Source organism: Plodia interpunctella, chromosome 17 (assembly GCF_027563975.2).
Source record: "Plodia interpunctella isolate USDA-ARS_2022_Savannah chromosome 17, ilPloInte3.2, whole genome shotgun sequence".
NCBI classification, from domain to species: Eukaryota; Metazoa; Arthropoda; class Insecta; order Lepidoptera; family Pyralidae; genus Plodia; species Plodia interpunctella.
Genome location: NC_071310.1, coordinates 9,187,720 through 9,203,952, shown reverse-complemented (window position 1 = coordinate 9,203,952; position 16,233 = coordinate 9,187,720). Strand labels below are relative to the sequence as shown.

The window sequence follows — 16,233 nt, the reverse complement described above, 5'->3', positions numbered from 1 at the left end:
GCAGGTCTTTTGATAGCGATAATTGAGGTTTTTTTATAAGGAAGAAAATAGATTCATGAAAATGTTTAACATGTTTTTACACCCAAGCAAAATAGTAGTTAGTGGAGTAGTATCACGGAAAAATGGGAAGGAGTTGGCAACACACATACACACTGGCTTTAGCTCAGCTGCGCTGCGTTTGGTTGGTTGGCTGCGAGTTGGTCGGCCACATTTTATAAACTAAGAGCTGGCTGCAAGCTGCAAAACAAAATTTTGTTCTTCTCGCTTGAAATTATGTTGATAATTTCCTGTTTGCGCTTACAAGTGTTCTAAAATAAAAAGAAAAATAAACTTATAAAAATGAACAACGGAACTGAACAAATATTTCTAGTGAACTCGACGGGGACCGAATCTTCTACAATCCAAAAACCGGACGCGAACTCAGACTTGACGTTACTCGACCTCGAGAGTAAGCATTCTTTTGTTTTTATTTCATTTAATTATCTACGTAAATGGCCAGATATTCCACCACAAATGATATGTTCCACCAACTTTGATTTCTGGCATAACATTTTAGATGTAACAGTATTGTAGTATATATAGATTGTTATTATTACAATAAATGAATTGTTACATATTACAATGAAATATTTTATCAATAAAAACTAGTCACAAATGAATGGGTTCAAATAAGAATTTGCTCCTGCAGTTCCCATAGAGAAGATAAAGAAACATTGTACACTCATAAATCTGTTGTTTAGATGTGCAAGACTTCTCTACAGTGTGCCGGATATGTGCCACCACCACAGATTTCTTAATACCAATCTTCGAAGGCGAAGGCCTGCAGAATGACCTTGCTGATAAAATAAATAAACATCTTCCTATACAAGTAAGTATTCTCTTTTATTTGTCTATTTATACATACATACAATATCATCTCTTTATCCATTATACAACAGATTGAAGAGTTGATTTTTTGTTTTGTAGTTGAGTAGATTTCTTTGTAAAACCTTAATAGAAAATTGTGTGTGGTTCCGGCCTATTATAGGACCACTCTTTCTATAATCATATCCTTATATGTTAATTTTGAAAGAATTAATTCTTAATGTATTTTTATAAATGTAATAATATGGAAGAGTGAAATCTCCTAAACAGGCAGTACATACATACATACAAGGAAGATTTTAAACCAGATTATTGCAAACTTTTTATATTTGTGTTTGTAATAAGTAATTATTATTTGTGACAACGGTGTCCTCAGAAAGAAAGGATGTCAGGGCAGGTGGTCAGTTGTAAAATCACTGAATTGAAGAACATATTATCTTGCATGATTCCTGTTTGGAATCTATAGAATTTAACACGCATATTTCTTGTTTGTAATCATATAAACATAGAATGTTTTAGGAATAGTCATATGGATTAGTTTGTATTTGAATCGCAAGTATATGAGAATTGGTTTGCAGGTAAGGGCAGAGGACCGTCCGAGACTGCCGTCGGCGGTGTGCGGCGCGTGCGGCGGCGCGTTGCTGCGCTGGCACGCGCTCGCGGCGCGCTGCGCACGCGCCGACCGCGCGCTGCGCGATCTCATGGTAACTGACTTGTTTCAAAATGTAGGGCATTCCTTCTCAATAGTGATCGTTCCTAAATTACCATACACATTAAATACTTTGTCAGTTTAAAATTTTGAAGAAGTGTCTGCGAAGGTCTTAAGCCTTTAAAAGCCTTTATCTGCCCATTGTTGTAGCTCTAATCAAATCTTGCAAGTTTTTCACCTACATCTTGTCAAAAGCAATGTGCAAACATTGCTTTTCAGTTTCCATGACAATTCATAAACATGATCTGCTCCTCCCCAGTCCCCTCTCCCTCTGCTCAATGGTTTACTGCACAAACATGGTTTTGATTAAATGCAACAAGATCTCTGTAACAACAAAAGCTTCTGTCAAAAATGACATTTTTGAAAAATATGATGTTTACACAAAATTGTAAATTTTTTTATTATTTGTTTTTTTTTTTTGTGTGAAGTTTTAATTTTTTTATTCTAAAACAATATAAAGCATACTTACTTATACTAACTTAACCTTTGAATCAACATTACTATTGTTTCCTGGCTCATTATTGTGAAAGTTTTAAATTATTCAAAAATAATTTTGTTATTTACAGGAACAGGAGTCCTCCAAAAGCGAACAAAACAAGTGAGTACTATTTTTTGCCCCAATTCTCTGTTACGTAGGATAATTTAAAAAAAATATTGCAATTTACTAAATGTATATTTCAGGTCTGAATCAGCACAATTATTTTACGAAAATGTAAACAATATTCTTCGTGAATATTTGAAATCCATTCACATGGATGGAGAGATTTCCATCTACATTTGTCAGGGATGCCCAGATCATGAACCCTTGACTGATGTCAACAGCCTAGCTGAACACATACGCAGACAACATTTGATAACTGAGAAAAATTATTTGCGAACTTTTATACAAGACAATATTGTATTTGAAGAAACTTTAAATCTAGACAACTATGACAGAGATTCTAACTCTGAAACAGAAGACATAAATGACAAAGAACTTTTACCGAATTTCTTCTGCCCATTTTGTGAAAACATATTTTCATCGACAACGCGTCTTATTTGCCATTTAAATACTCATATAGAAGTGTGTATAGAAAAAGGAATTACATGTTGTGACACTGATTATAACAATAAGAAGACTTTTGTCGATCACTTGCAAGACAAACATGTAGAAAGATTACCTGGAGATGTAGAAAATGTATGCAGAAGTTGTGGTTACCAAGCTTCAGATGGCTGTGACCTACAGACACATGTCAATGCGAATCACGATCACGGTAAAGAGACAAGAGGAAAGAAAAAAGTGAGTGCCATAAACCAGAAAAATATTCCTGCAGTGTGTCCCGAGTGCAACAAAACATTTTCAAATAAATACAACATGTTTGTTCATATGAAAAGCCACACGGCAGTGAAATATTCTTATCGTTGCGAGCAGTGTGATAAAACCTACAGCAGCCAGTGGAATTTGGCATACCATCGGAAACATTCGCATATTGGTATAATGGATCACATCTGTTCTTATTGTGGAGAGAAATTCCCTACAAAAAAATCTAAAGACATCCATATTCGTATTCACACCGGCCACAAACCCTTCCAATGTTCAAAGTGTGGAAAGTCCTTCAGAGCGAAAAACTCGTTAGACAGACACATGGACATGCATTTAGATATAAGGAAATATGCGTGTCACGTTTGCCCGATGAGGTTCAGAAAACGGAGCCACTTGAACTACCACCTAAAGACACATAAAAAGAAATGAAGTAATGATAGATGTTTGTTGCAGGTGGGCCGCCTGCCAGGACAGCCCAGGCTGCGGTCTTGACCTTGGAGGAGAACTAGAACCAATAGATACTGGTCAGAACGATGACAAATTAATCGAAATAGATCTCCAGAATTACTCACAAACCAAAGATGAAGACGAAGATGAACCGCTATCTAATGTCGCTTCGAGAAAAACGAGTGACGCTTACAGCAAGTTTTACAGTGCCTTAGTAAACTTTAGGAACCATTTCTTTAACGATCATGAAAAATGCAAATATCCAGATCTAATAGACTCTAGTGACTCAGAAATGGAAGAACTCGACAATAACGACGTCAATTTAGACAATTTCGATGACTTATCACAAACTAATATGCGCAAAGATAAAATGGACGAAGAGACTAGACTCGAACTGAGTCAAGCCCAGATCAAAATAAATGGAAAAGTGTTCTATACTTGCAAATTATGCGGGAAAAACTTGAGTTCATCACACACTTATGTTTACCATAAAAGAATTCATACGGGCGAGCGTCCTTGCGTGTGTCACATATGCGGGAAACAGTTTCGGGCGCCGAACGGACTTCAAAGACATCTGACGGAAACGCACGAGCGGTTGCGTCGTCACTCGTGCGATTACTGTCCGAAAAGCTTCGTGAACATGCAGAATTTGAAACAACACATGCGTATACACACGGGAGAAAGGCCTTACGTCTGCCCTCAATGCGGAAAGAGATTCACTCAGAGCGGATCGTTGCACGTTCATATTAAAACGCATACGAATCATTTTCCTTTCGAATGCGCGGAATGCGGGGCTAAATTTCGTCTTCGCGCTGGTTTATCTAGACATCGTTTGAAACATAGTGGGGAAAGGCCTCACGTGTGTAATTTATGTCAGGCTTCGTTCCGCCATAAGCATGAACTCACCGGCCACCGCGCCGCGCACTCGGACGCGAAGCCGCACGCGTGCGACGCATGCGGCGCCACGTTCCGACAGCGACGCGCGTTGCGACATCACGCGAAAAGATTGCACGAAACCGATTTATCTAACAGGGACATTACACATTCACTTGTTTATAATCATATTCAACAGACTAGTATCAATTATTAAGATGTTGCCGCCAAAAAATATTATATAGATTCGTTTCTATGCGTTTTTATTTCGCGACTTGATTCCAAAGACTGAGATCTTGTTACGATTTTGCAACAATCAATGTGAATGGTCAATATTACCCCGAAAAATGTAAAAAAAAAATTATTTATGAAAAATAAATCTATGAATAAATGAAACTTAGTTTCTCTTTAATAACTCGGTCATATCTTTGAAACTAACAAATGACAACAGTCCTTAATTGAATTAGAAATAGAAAAGTTAGTGCCAAATCGAATTATTAATATAAATTATTTGATTTAAGCAATATTTAATTTCATTTAACACTTGATAAAAAACTTTTCCCAAACCTTTACAGAGAAGAGAAACCAAAAATAGAACTGATGACAGACGTGACAATAAAACACGAAGACTCACCCCCACCGGAGATGCAAGTCGACAAACTGCACGTCACGTGCCGGATATGTCAGAAGAAGCTGCGAAAGGAATCCTGGCGGCGGCACATGAGGATACATAGAGACGAAAAGAAATATTGCGACGTCTGCGGACTCGGGTTCACAGACAGCGGGAATCTCGCACGACACAAGCGCACAATACACACACACAATACCCTACATAAGTGCACAATCTGCTGTAAAACTTTCTCAAGAAACTCCTATTTGGCATACCATATGAAATACACACATTCTGAGCTTCGAGAATTCGTTTGTGACATATGTGGGAAAGCATCGAAATCTAAAGCTGGTTTAAGATTGCATAAAGCAACGCATGATGCTGTGTTTAGGTTTAAATGCGTGGAGTGCGGGGCGGTGTTTAAGAGGAGCGGGGAGTTGCGCGCGCATGTTACTGTTCATACAGGCGAGAGGGCGCACGTGTGTCCGTGCGGCAAAGCGTTCAGGCTGAGGGCACAGTTGAATTATCATGCGCGCACGCATAATAAAGTCGTAAAGTTATGACAGTAAAAAAATGCTCAAGAGATTGGAATGGATTTGTTTTAGTAAGCATAGAATTATTTTATACGTTCCAGGGACGATACAAAATTGAAAACTTGCAAGAACACCGGCATACATTTCCAAAATCAATATCTTTCAATCAATGTAGAAAGATATAAAATACTTATTAATCAAATCAGTCGCAACTTGAAGGCTTTTAACGGTCATTATTTCAGAATAATTTACCGATTAGTAAAGACTGAACTGAAGAAATGAGACTTTAAGAATGTAGACTCTAATAGCACTAAGTTTAGAGTGCTGACTTGACTGCTTTGTTGCAGATCCCCACCGAGTTACGAAGACTCTTGCCCCAGCATCAGCCCCGAGCCCCTCAAAACTTGCCCCTACTGCAGCGCAGACACCCCAGAGTCCACCTACAAAGACCACTTGGTCGACGCCCATTCGGAACTACTCTTCCATTGCCAAGAATGCGACACTTACGTCGACAGAAAAGACTTCATTTTACACATGTCCCTCCATTGCGTACAATATACTAACGATAATCAAGAAGCAGAGACAAAGAAAGTTATACAAAAGTCTGAGAATAAGCGGCCGAGGAAGCCTAGAAAAAAGCCTGATGTCAAAGACGAAAATGAAAACACTAAAGCGGCTAAGAAAAAGACTACATGTATAAAAGCTGAAGTCGAAGCTAAAGCAGATAATGCAATTAATACAGAAAAGGAAAAGTCAGTTAATGATTTAGAAGAAAATGATTTCTCAGACCACAGCGACGCCGATTTCGGATTTGGTCCGCTGCCAGAATCAGTTTTTGATGCGATAGAAGATTCACAAGACAACAATGCAGAAGAATACTCGCGGTTGGAGAGCCATTCTTCAGAGGATGCCGATAATCCTAGTACCTCCGAACAGCCGGCACCGGAGAACACGGTTGCAAGTCAAAAGAAAGTAAGAACATGCCCAATTTGCTCAAAAACATACACAGCGTCATCTAGCTATTTTTATCATATGAAATACTACCACCGGCAAAGCAAAGAGCATGCGTGCGACGTTTGCGGCAGGAAGTTCGGTACTCGAGGCAGCCTCGCCCAGCACGCCTCAATCCATACGGGAGAGTGTGATTTTGAGTGTACGAAGTGTGGTAAAAAATTTCGAAGCAAAGCCAGTCTGTATATCCATTCGCAAACTCATATTCCGAATGGGGGTTCGAAGTGTGGGATATGTGGGCGGACGTTCAGATGGCGCGCGGCGCTGCAGAGACACGCGGCGCGACACGGCGCTGCGCGGGCGCACGCGTGCGCGCAGTGCGGACGCGCGTTCGCCGTGCGCTGCGATCTCGTGCGCCACGCGAGGACGCACGAGCGCGGACACTTCTCGTGCGACAAGTGTAAAGCAACGTTCGCGCAGCCGAGGTATTTACGTGTACATTTGAGGAGAAAACACGGGATAGGAAATAGTCAAAATGATGAATCGATCGCACCGTCACCTCCGTTGCAAGAGGGGCCGTAAATTATGTTGTATTTATATTTATTTTATCATAATCGATTGGTATTAAAATTGTGCTCTACGCCATTGTTACCGTCGGGCTAGTAGCAGCTATATTAAGGTGGCTTATCTCCAGACAATCTTAGCTTTAGTTTATTGCTATATCTCCTAAAATTACATTACAATAAGTTTAGAATAAGAATTTGTGAGAAACATTGCGTTTTGTGATAACAGGCTGATTTTTTATAATAAATAAATGAAATACTTAATATAATTTCGCCTTTATTATTTCTTATCAGTTTACATCATGTACGTAATTAACGGAATTAATCTTATTAGTAACTTATTTTTGTTATAAAATAAAAGCTCTAACGATTAAACATTATTATATTAAATAATTTCAATATATTTACAACCATTACATATATATTTTTATATTATGGCCCTTTTCAATAATTATTTTATTTTAAAAAAGTAAAAAAATATTGACTGTCCGCTACTCTGAAATAAATATCTTATGACAACTGGAATTACGGTAAACTCGTAATCACGTGAAAAAAAAAAAAAACAAAATGTACTCGTGAAAATAAACCAATCGTATACAAATATTCTTTTGCAAGTGGACAATAACAATTTGACACGAAAAAAATACTGATACTTTCAACTACTTCTACAAATACGAAAAAAACGGCACGGAACAAGAAAATCTTAACATTTAATGCATTCTTGATCTCAGTCTCACTAACGTGTTTTTAATAAGGGCCATATTTTGGCGGAGATCAAACAAGTACAAAAAAAAGACTAAAATTAAAGTTTGTACAAGGAATTAACAATATCACTCCCGATCCCACGTCGGCCGCCAAACAGATCCTTTATTGTCGAGGTATTGACCTGTCGATAAAAATTAGTATTTATTTTTGTATTTGATAACCTAGTCACTTCCAAATAACTCATCATTTAGCTAAAAATTGAAACAAGATACCTATACAACTTTTATTTATTAAGAAATACAATTATTTGTTTGATTTTACTAAAACCCATAAAGGGGTGATGGTCCTGTGGGTAAAACGCCCTGGGACTTATAGATGCCAGGTTTGAATCCTACTCGAGCTACATACATGAGTAACAATTTCATTGACATCAGTATTAGAAATAACAACAATTTAAAACTAGAAACATGATAAGGCGGACCTAAAGCCTTGGCTTTTTCAACCAAGTGGTGATGAAGAGGGAAATATAACATGTTTGGGCGAGTGCAGATGACAGAATGAGAAAAAAAAACTGCCCCTCTGCAGCTGGTGGTACTCACAGCTACTCCTCCAGCGGAGCGGCGCTGGCTGGCGGCGACTGGCCCTCGTTGACGAGGCGCTGTCGCTCGCGGTACATGGACACCTGTATGTTCTGCAGCTGGTGGTAGCGACACACCTTCAGCAGCGAGAACACTGCCAGCCCCACCCACGTGGCGAATGCGGCCCATGCGCCGAACTGAACACATATACAGGATGGTTTTATAAACACCAGCAAAATTTTGACATAACTGTGCTCAGTACAAGGAATACACATAGAACTCTGTGGCGAGTGAGCCGTATTGGTCACGCCGGACTGCTACACTTAAGGTAGACCTGGATCTTTGTATTGTTAAGTTAGTATCACATACACACACCTTGAATTTACTTCGGGGCTAACTCTATCTGTGTGATTTGACCATATATATCTAATTTTTATATTTATTATTATAATACTTACTTGAGTAGTGCCGATTTGAACATAGAAACCTTTGGTTACTATGTTGTCTTTCTTATCTATGTCTTGCCCAGCGCCGTCTTCACAACTGCTAAAAAATAAAAAAAATATAGACTGGATGAAAATGTGTTTTTGGTATCCTCTTAACATTTTAATGATAACTCAAAAAATATAAATAACAATGGTGCAGGCATTTATTCTTAAAAACATTATAAAATAGCAGAATATCAAGCCTTTGCATTAGAAAATTCCAATAAGTGGAAGTAAATGTGGAAGATTTTTGTCATCAATAAGTGATGTAATTAAAAAATCTATGTTTACCTGGGGAAGCGTTTCATTATTGTGTTGCACCAGCTCATAAAGCCAAGGGTGACCATGATGGCTGCGGACACAGCAAACCCACAAATCAGCATACAGCCCACTGCCTCCAAGAACGCTGACAGGAAAGAACTGTCTATGCCTTTATACATGAATACTGACAGCCTGTAAATGGAGATTTTATGTCATACCAAACTAGCTACACGCCATAAACAACAGTAATTTCTAATTAACAAAATATTTATTTGTCTCCACAATTATAATATATGTACAGTACAATATATGTATAACAATTCTATATTTTGGTTTGTAGTTTCAGTGAACAGCTTGTTTGAACGATCATTTGTATACACTTCAACTCTATTTTGTTTAAAAGTAGTAAGCAGAATACATTTTGTTGACTTTGAAAGCGCTATATTTATTGTGTATTCAGACAATGCAAAATACAGATAGTATTCCTATTTTATACTACAAATAAATATGGAATAATAAGACTGCTTATCACAACAAATTTATATTTTTTTTATATTATTGGAGAAAACTGTATTCAATTTACCTGTAAATTTGTACACAGCTGACAATAAACATTATCACTCCGACCACTATGACATAGTTGCAGTAGGCCTCTGAAGCCCACAACACATCCAGCTGGCCGTCCTCTATTCTCCAACTACCTCCAGAGAACAGTAGGCAGTGACCACTGAAACATTATGTAATGTATTGAAAGATTAAACATTTAATTATGATTGCTGATTTTGTAGACACTACCAAGGGCACACCTTAATCCACATGGTTGCATGTTAACTTATACCTGCTTTAAATTGACTATAAAACTTTCAACAATTCCTGATATAGATACATCAGCTGAAATGCCCCATCTTTTATTCGGTAAAGAAATAAATTGACTGGCTAAAATAATCTACGTTAGAAACTTTACACCGTCATATTTGTTACAAATTAAAAAACACTTGCCTGAATTCATCTTGGTGCATGCTCATAGGAACTGCGATACAAAGCGAAAGTATCAAGCAGATAACGTAGCCCGCTATCTGGCTCAATAACAACACATTTGTAAGTGCCATCGTAAAATAACAGATTTGAATAGCAGGAAAAAACAAAGTAAGTATCCACTTTAATTTGGTAAAAAAATATTTTTTCCACAGAACAATACAGACAATGATAATTCGTGTGACGAATAAAATATAAATAAAAATAATTTATCAAGTTTCTTCCTTCCCTATTCTATTGCCTATTCGCTTAGTCAACGTCGGGAAATGTTTTTGTTGTTTATTTTCACGCAACCATGATGACATTAGCATTTGACATTTTTTGTTTACTTACCTAACAAACATTTTGGGCTAACAAAAAGTGGCGTGTTGTGATTGCGTCCGCGCCGCTGCTCCCTCCTACAATATTATGACCAATCTACCTATCCTACCTTGCAGAGATGGTCAAAAAGTAAATGGAGCTATATATATATAATCTTCGGAAATAATTATTACATAAACAAAATAATTATGAAAAAATATTGTCGAGGTCGAGTCGAAATTACATACTTTTCATACATGAGGTACTTGATTATTTTCCAGATTTATTTTTACTAAACATTCGTCATCGTGCCATGTTTTGATCACGACATCTTTCAAGATTACGCGAAGCTTTGCGCCAATATTTGATCCAACCTTCTCACATATAAATATACCTATTTATATTTATATGTGAGAATTATTTCACATATAAATATACCTATTTATATTTATATGTGAGAATTTATATTATTATTTAAATAATTTTAATTTATTTTAGAATTTATATTATATTTATATTATTTAGGTACCCCTAATCAAGTCAGTCAATCAAAATGTTTATTGGGTGATGTGAAGTGAATGTGATGTCATAAATGTCACAATATTTAATCAATGTCAAAAATCTGACAAATCGCTAGTTGGTGATGTGTTTCATGCGTTTAATAATTTCTAAATAAAACTAACAAAACACTTATTTTATTATGTCAATGTGTTCCTAATAGATTATATTTGATCTTTATAATGAATTTCAACGCTTCCAGAAACGGTATGCATCTATATACAGATTTTCTTCAAACTTGTGTAATGCGAATATCTCAAGTTGATTTTTGTTGTAGTTGGGCATTCCGGAGGCATCCGGAAGGCCAAAAGAGTGAGCGATGTGTCTGCGATGGGTGCTCCGTCACCTACGCCGGCTTTCAGCCCTGGGCCACCTTACAACGCGCCTTATTCACACGGGACCCCTCCGCCACCGTATCAAGAAGGAATCCAATTGGATACCACGCAGAACTTCGCATCACCTGGGCCAGCACCAAGTAAATGCATTATGTTACTATTTAATTTTTATGATTTAATATTTTAAAATGGCAAATAGAATTAACATGTGATGTATAATAACCATTTGTGATACACACACACATGTATGATAACCATTTGGTAGAGAATAAGGGGCAATTATTGAATAATTGACATCCATATGGGAGGCCAGTGCCCCGGCAGTGGGCACATTTGAATGGCTGATGATGATGAATGACACGCAGCTATTGGTCATTAGGTATAATGTGAAGTTCAGTACTTATGCTTGGTGGGGTATCCACATCATCACTCACTCAATCAATCAGGAAAGCATGTTTTGCAGAAAAAAAAACACTTGAGATATACTTAATTAACAAAATTTTATTATCTTGTTTGTGCCTAACCTAACCTAATTATGTCAAGCAGAAATGTATTTACCGATTATTTTCATTCAAGCTTATTTAAGATTTTGAGAAACCAAAAAAATTATCTTCATCGAAAAGACGAAACATGTTTTCAATGAAGACTGATTCTGTGAAATGCTTTGTTTTTGGATTTCAGTACCTTTTGATAAAAACATAAATATTTGAATTAACTATAACATTAATCATTTGTATTGCAGATTACGGTTACATGGGAGGCTTTCCTCAGACTCCAATGGCATCTCCAGCGCAACTAGGGTCTATGCTTCAACAGCCTATTGTACAGGTAACTACCATTTATATGGCGCAAGAAACTTTTAATGTTGACAGATTACAGTGAGCTGAAACTAGAATTCGCTACTATTAATCAATTAAATACATGTATGTATATTAATATTTTGATATGACTTCATTCTTTGGTAAACTGTCAGTAGCAAAAGCAGTTCACTGAGAATTTATTTATAGGTTCGCTTTTGAATATGGAAACCAGCCACCAACAAAGCAAGGAGTGTATGCTGATAACTGCAAATTTTTTTTAAATAGGGTTTTCTTGCTCCACAAAGAAGGAACCCCACATTAACTCTCATCATTATATTGTAATCAAAAAAATTTTACTTCAGTCATCCAGTGGGTGCCTATATATATAATTCTTTTGCCAGAATAAACAAAAGGAAATTTTATCTTACAGGACATGGCATTCCAGTACGGCAACCAGCTGGCGGCGCAGGGCAAGGAGGTGGTCCAGCGCGAGCTGAGTCGCTTCGTGCCCGTCTCTCGCATGAGATACTACTTTGCGGTAGACACGCGATATGTTCTTAAGAAGCTGATGCTGATACTGTTCCCATTTACACATAAGGTATACAAAACTGCTGTACAAAATTAGATGCGGTTCTCAAATTTGTTTTATGTGAAGCCGGGCGGGCCTCTAGTTTGTGAATAAAACAGTTAGGTAAAGGACTTTTTAAGGAAGGAACATTTGGTAGAGTGACAATTTTGGGAAGAGACATTTTGAAACCAGGGGACATTATGGGAAAGAGTCGTAACGGACCCTTAACTTTGTTTCTGAAATATCTAATATTGGTAGTGCCATAGCTTCATCAGCTCTAATATATTTTGCCTTTCTCTGATTGGACACTTCTCAGTCATGATCTAACACACTTTTGGCGAACTCAGACGCCAATCGACATACATTGCTGGCTGCCGTCAGTCGGTTACATTCGGAACTGTGACACCGCAAAGTCCAGGGTAAAAAGGAAACTGAAATTGAAGATTGCCGGACTTCAAACCTGTTTTGGTCTGCTCTGTTCTGTCTATCAGCTGCCTGCCAACACTGTGTTCCTAAAGTCGCAACCACAAGCGGATATCGAGTGTTCCTATTCTGGGGCAAACAGAACCATGCTATGGGCTAATCTTCCTGAATCTAATTTTCCCTCTTTCTTTTAAGTATATTTAAAAAAATTCCTATAGTTTACTGTTAATAGTACTACTCACATTCAGATCCTAAAAACTTTAAAATCAGTGTTTTGAATCAAATAAAAAAAAATATATTTAGATATTTTAATAATTACATTTGGTTGTCCAGGAGTGGATGCTGAAGTACGACCAGGACTCCCCAGTGCAGCCGCGCTACGACATCAACGCCCCGGATCTGTACATACCCTCCATGGGCTATGTCACCTACGTGCTACTTGCTGGTTTTATGTTGGGTAAGTTATCTGTAAGTTATCTCATATCTTTAACGTGTCGCCCTCCCGGCTTCGCTCATACAGCTAAACTTTACACTTGAATCACTCTGTTAAAAAACCCTCATCAAGACAGACAGATAGTATGGAAAGCGACTTTATACTATTGTAGTGATAGTGGTGATAATAATAATAATGGAAAACATACAGTTACAAACTTGAAAATCATATTATATGTCATAACATCAAAATAAAACACAACATTTGTTCCCAGGCTTGCAGCACCGGTTCTCCCCGGAGCAGATCGGTATGCAAGCTTCCAGTGCCCTTGCATACATCATCTTCGAGATGATCCTCTACCTGGTCACTCTCTACATCACCAACACCAACACCAACCTGAAGACCTTGGATTTGTTAGCGTTCTCTGGGTACAAGTACATCATAATGATTGGCAGCCTGCTTGCCGGGCTGATGCTGGGCAGGACGGGGTATTACTGCAGTCTGGTTTATACGAGCTTCACATTGTCTTATTTCCTGGTGAGTGTATATCTTTTCTAATATTTTTCTTATTCGAAAACCCTAAACACAAGTAAATAAGTACATACATAAATTTAATAATATGACTGGTTTTTGTCTTTATTCAACAAAAAAAATCTTTATAAAATTGTTGTATTAATAACCAAGTTTAAAATTTATTCTATGTATGTAAAATTAATTGGCTAGGTGGAGCTTGTGTCATTAGTCTGTCTCTGACTTTGTTAAGAATATATATATCTATATCATTATTCGATTTGTCTCCAGGTCAAAACCCTCCGAGTGCAGGTGCTGTCGGGGTCGGGGTCCAGCCCGGCCGCGCCCTACTCCGACCCCTGGCCGCGGCCCAGCGCCAGCGGCACCAAGCGCAGGGTCTACTTCCTGCTGTTCGTGGCCATCACGCAGCCGCTGCTGTCCTGGTGGCTCACCTACCATCTCGTGCCTTCCAGTGCGGTCCTGCCAGTGATCACTCCCGCTCGATAGCGGTGGCATTTAGTGAAATTTTATAAGTAGTGGTTAATGGCAGTGTCGGGTGTGAAGTGATAAATTTAATTACAAAACTAATGTTATGATGTGTAATCGCTGTTCCAAGTTCAAAACTTGCTGTTCCAAATATATATCCTTTGTCAAAATTAATTAATGTTAATGCTTTACTTTAATTAATTTAGCATTGTATAGTTTTAATATTCAATCAAGCAAGTAATTGGGTGAAATAAATGGTTACCTGCCTAAAAGGAGTGCTGTATTGCTGCCAGGGCTCATTCCAATATATGAAAGGGACTTTTCTCCATTACTATTGTTCAACACTTTTATTATAGAGTACTTATATAAAGATCAGTTGCAAAATAATATTGGTTTATCATCACATAATTTATAGTTTATCTGATTAACATAGACATAATATATGAAATGTCAATGGAATCAACCATTTAATCTAACATGGTGTTTTTGTGGCCAAATAGCTCATACCATTTTCTTGCTAATGTTTGTCTATAAGAAGACTGTGCGAAAAGGAGATTCAGAATGCTTTTCAGTTTTTGGGCTAAAGAGTTTTGCAGAAGCCAATGGTGTGGACTGTAGACCGTGTGGACCATGTGGCTTCTTCAATACTTTTTTGTTCTAATAAAATTGAATAATACAAATCCTATGTTATGCTGTATTAAAAACTACCAAAATTACTTTTACATAAATAAAATGTCATGAAAATGTAATGAAGATTCTCATTCTGGTTTCAAGTGTGTAATCCTTGTCAGATTTTGTACTTTATTATTTTAACTTAATATACGAAAGATAATATGCCATTTTTGATGTTTCATTAAAATATCTTAGCCATGGATTTCGTAAGTACTTCGTACAACTTCAACTTCGTAGAACCTACAAATTCCACGGTATGTGAAAGTATATATATGTGAAAGCAGTAACCTTTGCCTAGAAGACCGCATGCCAGCATAACCAACGACCATTCTGTCAAGAATGACTAAAAGACGAATATGTAACGAAAATGTATCGAAAGCTGTGTGATATCAGTTCATATATTATTCATTCCTATGACCTAGTCTAGTAAACCTAGTTTGTGGAAGCGAGAGAGAAATATTAATACCTTGACCTCAATTGGCTTGCATACAGGCACCAAGCATATTCGCGCCGTATTTTGAAAATATTTAGCTGATAAGAAAGACTTCATAGCTTTTATAGGAATAATAAAAAAATATATTAGAGCTTAGTTGTAAAATATTTCAAATATTCTATTCAAAGTACGGATTTTAAAACAACATCAGCAGGTTTTAGCGTAAAACAAAGCGGCAGGGCAGGCGCGGCGTGAAGTAAAATCAAAAAAGTTTTTTTTAACCATTGAAATATAATTTCTTTTCAAATAACCCGCGCTCAAATGAAACAAACTGCGGCTGGTTTAGTCTGACGTTAGATATGTTTTATGATTGGCTGGTTTTTACAATGGCGCATTATGTCTTTTTAGTGATGCGCTACACCGCTACAATAACCACAATGCAACTGTATAACATAATCGACTGGTACTGTAGCAGATTTGACCTACAAAGAAGAGTTGGGCAAAAAATTTTGTAATTTTCGAAAAAGATTATAGATGATGGTCACTAGTAAATTATTTCTACTAGTCTGTAGTTGTGTCCCACTGTTGCGAAAAAAGTGACCCATATCTGTTTGGTAGAGTGGTTAATATATCATATCTTTTTCGATTCAGGGTTAGACAGAAACAAAAGTTGAATGTCAAGATACAGGTCGTCTTTTAATATTATTTTGTGTAATATGTAGTCGCAATCATTAATCATTTGTCGAATTACGTTTTGTCCATCTCTGCCTATTAAAGTTTCATGCCTACATCACTCTT

General features: G+C 37.2%; 3 protein-coding genes across 6 annotated transcripts; 2 read left to right on the top strand and 1 right to left on the bottom strand.

The window, feature by feature from the left end:
• The first annotated feature begins 139 nt into the window (after window positions 1-139).
• On the top strand, window positions 140-7,112 carry LOC128677033 (zinc finger protein 27-like). 3 transcript variants are annotated; one of them, XM_053757574.2, is made up of 5 exons: window positions 140-448; window positions 741-868; window positions 1,443-1,568; window positions 2,140-2,171; window positions 2,255-3,502. In XM_053757574.2, the coding sequence occupies exons 1-5, from the start codon at window positions 340-342 to the stop codon at window positions 3,303-3,305; spliced, it is 1,446 nt and encodes a 481-aa protein (XP_053613549.1). In that variant the 5' UTR covers window positions 140-339; the 3' UTR covers window positions 3,306-3,502. The 3 variants fall into 3 exon arrangements, with proteins under 3 accessions (XP_053613549.1, XP_053613547.1, XP_053613548.1); XM_053757572.2 differs by lacking the exon at window positions 2,255-3,502 and adding an exon at window positions 5,687-7,112 and having other exon boundaries at window positions 143-448; XM_053757573.2 differs by having other exon boundaries at window positions 143-448; window positions 3,330-4,764.
• A 10-nt stretch (window positions 7,113-7,122) lies between these two features.
• On the bottom strand, window positions 7,123-10,198 carry LOC128677034 (uncharacterized protein). Of its 2 annotated transcripts, none has more exons than XM_053757577.2 (6): window positions 9,882-10,198; window positions 9,466-9,609; window positions 8,913-9,074; window positions 8,595-8,679; window positions 8,158-8,333; window positions 7,123-7,739 (listed from the first exon to the last, which is right to left on the bottom strand). In XM_053757577.2, the coding sequence occupies exons 1-5, from the start codon at window positions 9,989-9,991 to the stop codon at window positions 8,160-8,162; spliced, it is 675 nt and encodes a 224-aa protein (XP_053613552.1). In that variant the 5' UTR covers window positions 9,992-10,198; the 3' UTR covers window positions 7,123-7,739; window positions 8,158-8,159. The 2 variants fall into 2 exon arrangements, with proteins under 2 accessions (XP_053613552.1, XP_053613551.1); XM_053757576.1 differs by having other exon boundaries at window positions 8,595-8,682; window positions 9,882-10,197.
• A 632-nt stretch (window positions 10,199-10,830) lies between these two features.
• Yif1 (Yip1-interacting factor 1) lies at window positions 10,831-15,169 on the top strand. The gene is made up of 7 exons (XM_053757848.2): window positions 10,831-10,982; window positions 11,053-11,250; window positions 11,853-11,938; window positions 12,341-12,508; window positions 13,235-13,358; window positions 13,609-13,871; window positions 14,136-15,169. Exons 1-7 carry the CDS (start codon window positions 10,958-10,960, stop codon window positions 14,349-14,351), a joined length of 1,080 nt encoding a protein of 359 aa, XP_053613823.1. The 5' UTR covers window positions 10,831-10,957; the 3' UTR covers window positions 14,352-15,169.
• Window positions 15,170-16,233: the final 1,064 nt, after the last annotated feature.

Coding starts and splice junctions, on each gene's coding strand:
- Yif1 (XM_053757848.2), top strand. CDS start 10,958: ATGAATTTCAACGCTTCCAGAAACG. Junction 13,359..13,608: donor ACTTGCTGGTTTTATGTTGG/GTAAGTTATCTG, acceptor ATTTGTTCCCAG/GCTTGCAGCACCGGTTCTCC. Junction 13,872..14,135: donor TCACATTGTCTTATTTCCTG/GTGAGTGTATAT, acceptor ATTTGTCTCCAG/GTCAAAACCCTCCGAGTGCA.
- LOC128677034 (XM_053757576.1), bottom strand. CDS start 9,991: ATGGCACTTACAAATGTGTTGTTATTGAGCCAGATAGCGGGCTACGTT. Junction 9,610..9,881: donor ATGCACCAAGATGAATTCAG/GCAAGTGTTTTT, acceptor ATAATGTTTCAG/TGGTCACTGCCTACTGTTCT. Junction 9,075..9,465: donor AGCTGTGTACAAATTTACAG/GTAAATTGAATA, acceptor CTCCATTTACAG/GCTGTCAGTATTCATGTATA.
- LOC128677033 (XM_053757572.2), top strand. CDS start 340: ATGAACAACGGAACTGAACAAATATTTCTAGTGAACTCGACGGGGACC. Junction 1,569..2,139: donor GCGCGCTGCGCGATCTCATG/GTAACTGACTTG, acceptor TGTTATTTACAG/GAACAGGAGTCCTCCAAAAG. Junction 2,172..5,686: donor TCCAAAAGCGAACAAAACAA/GTGAGTACTATT, acceptor GCTTTGTTGCAG/ATCCCCACCGAGTTACGAAG.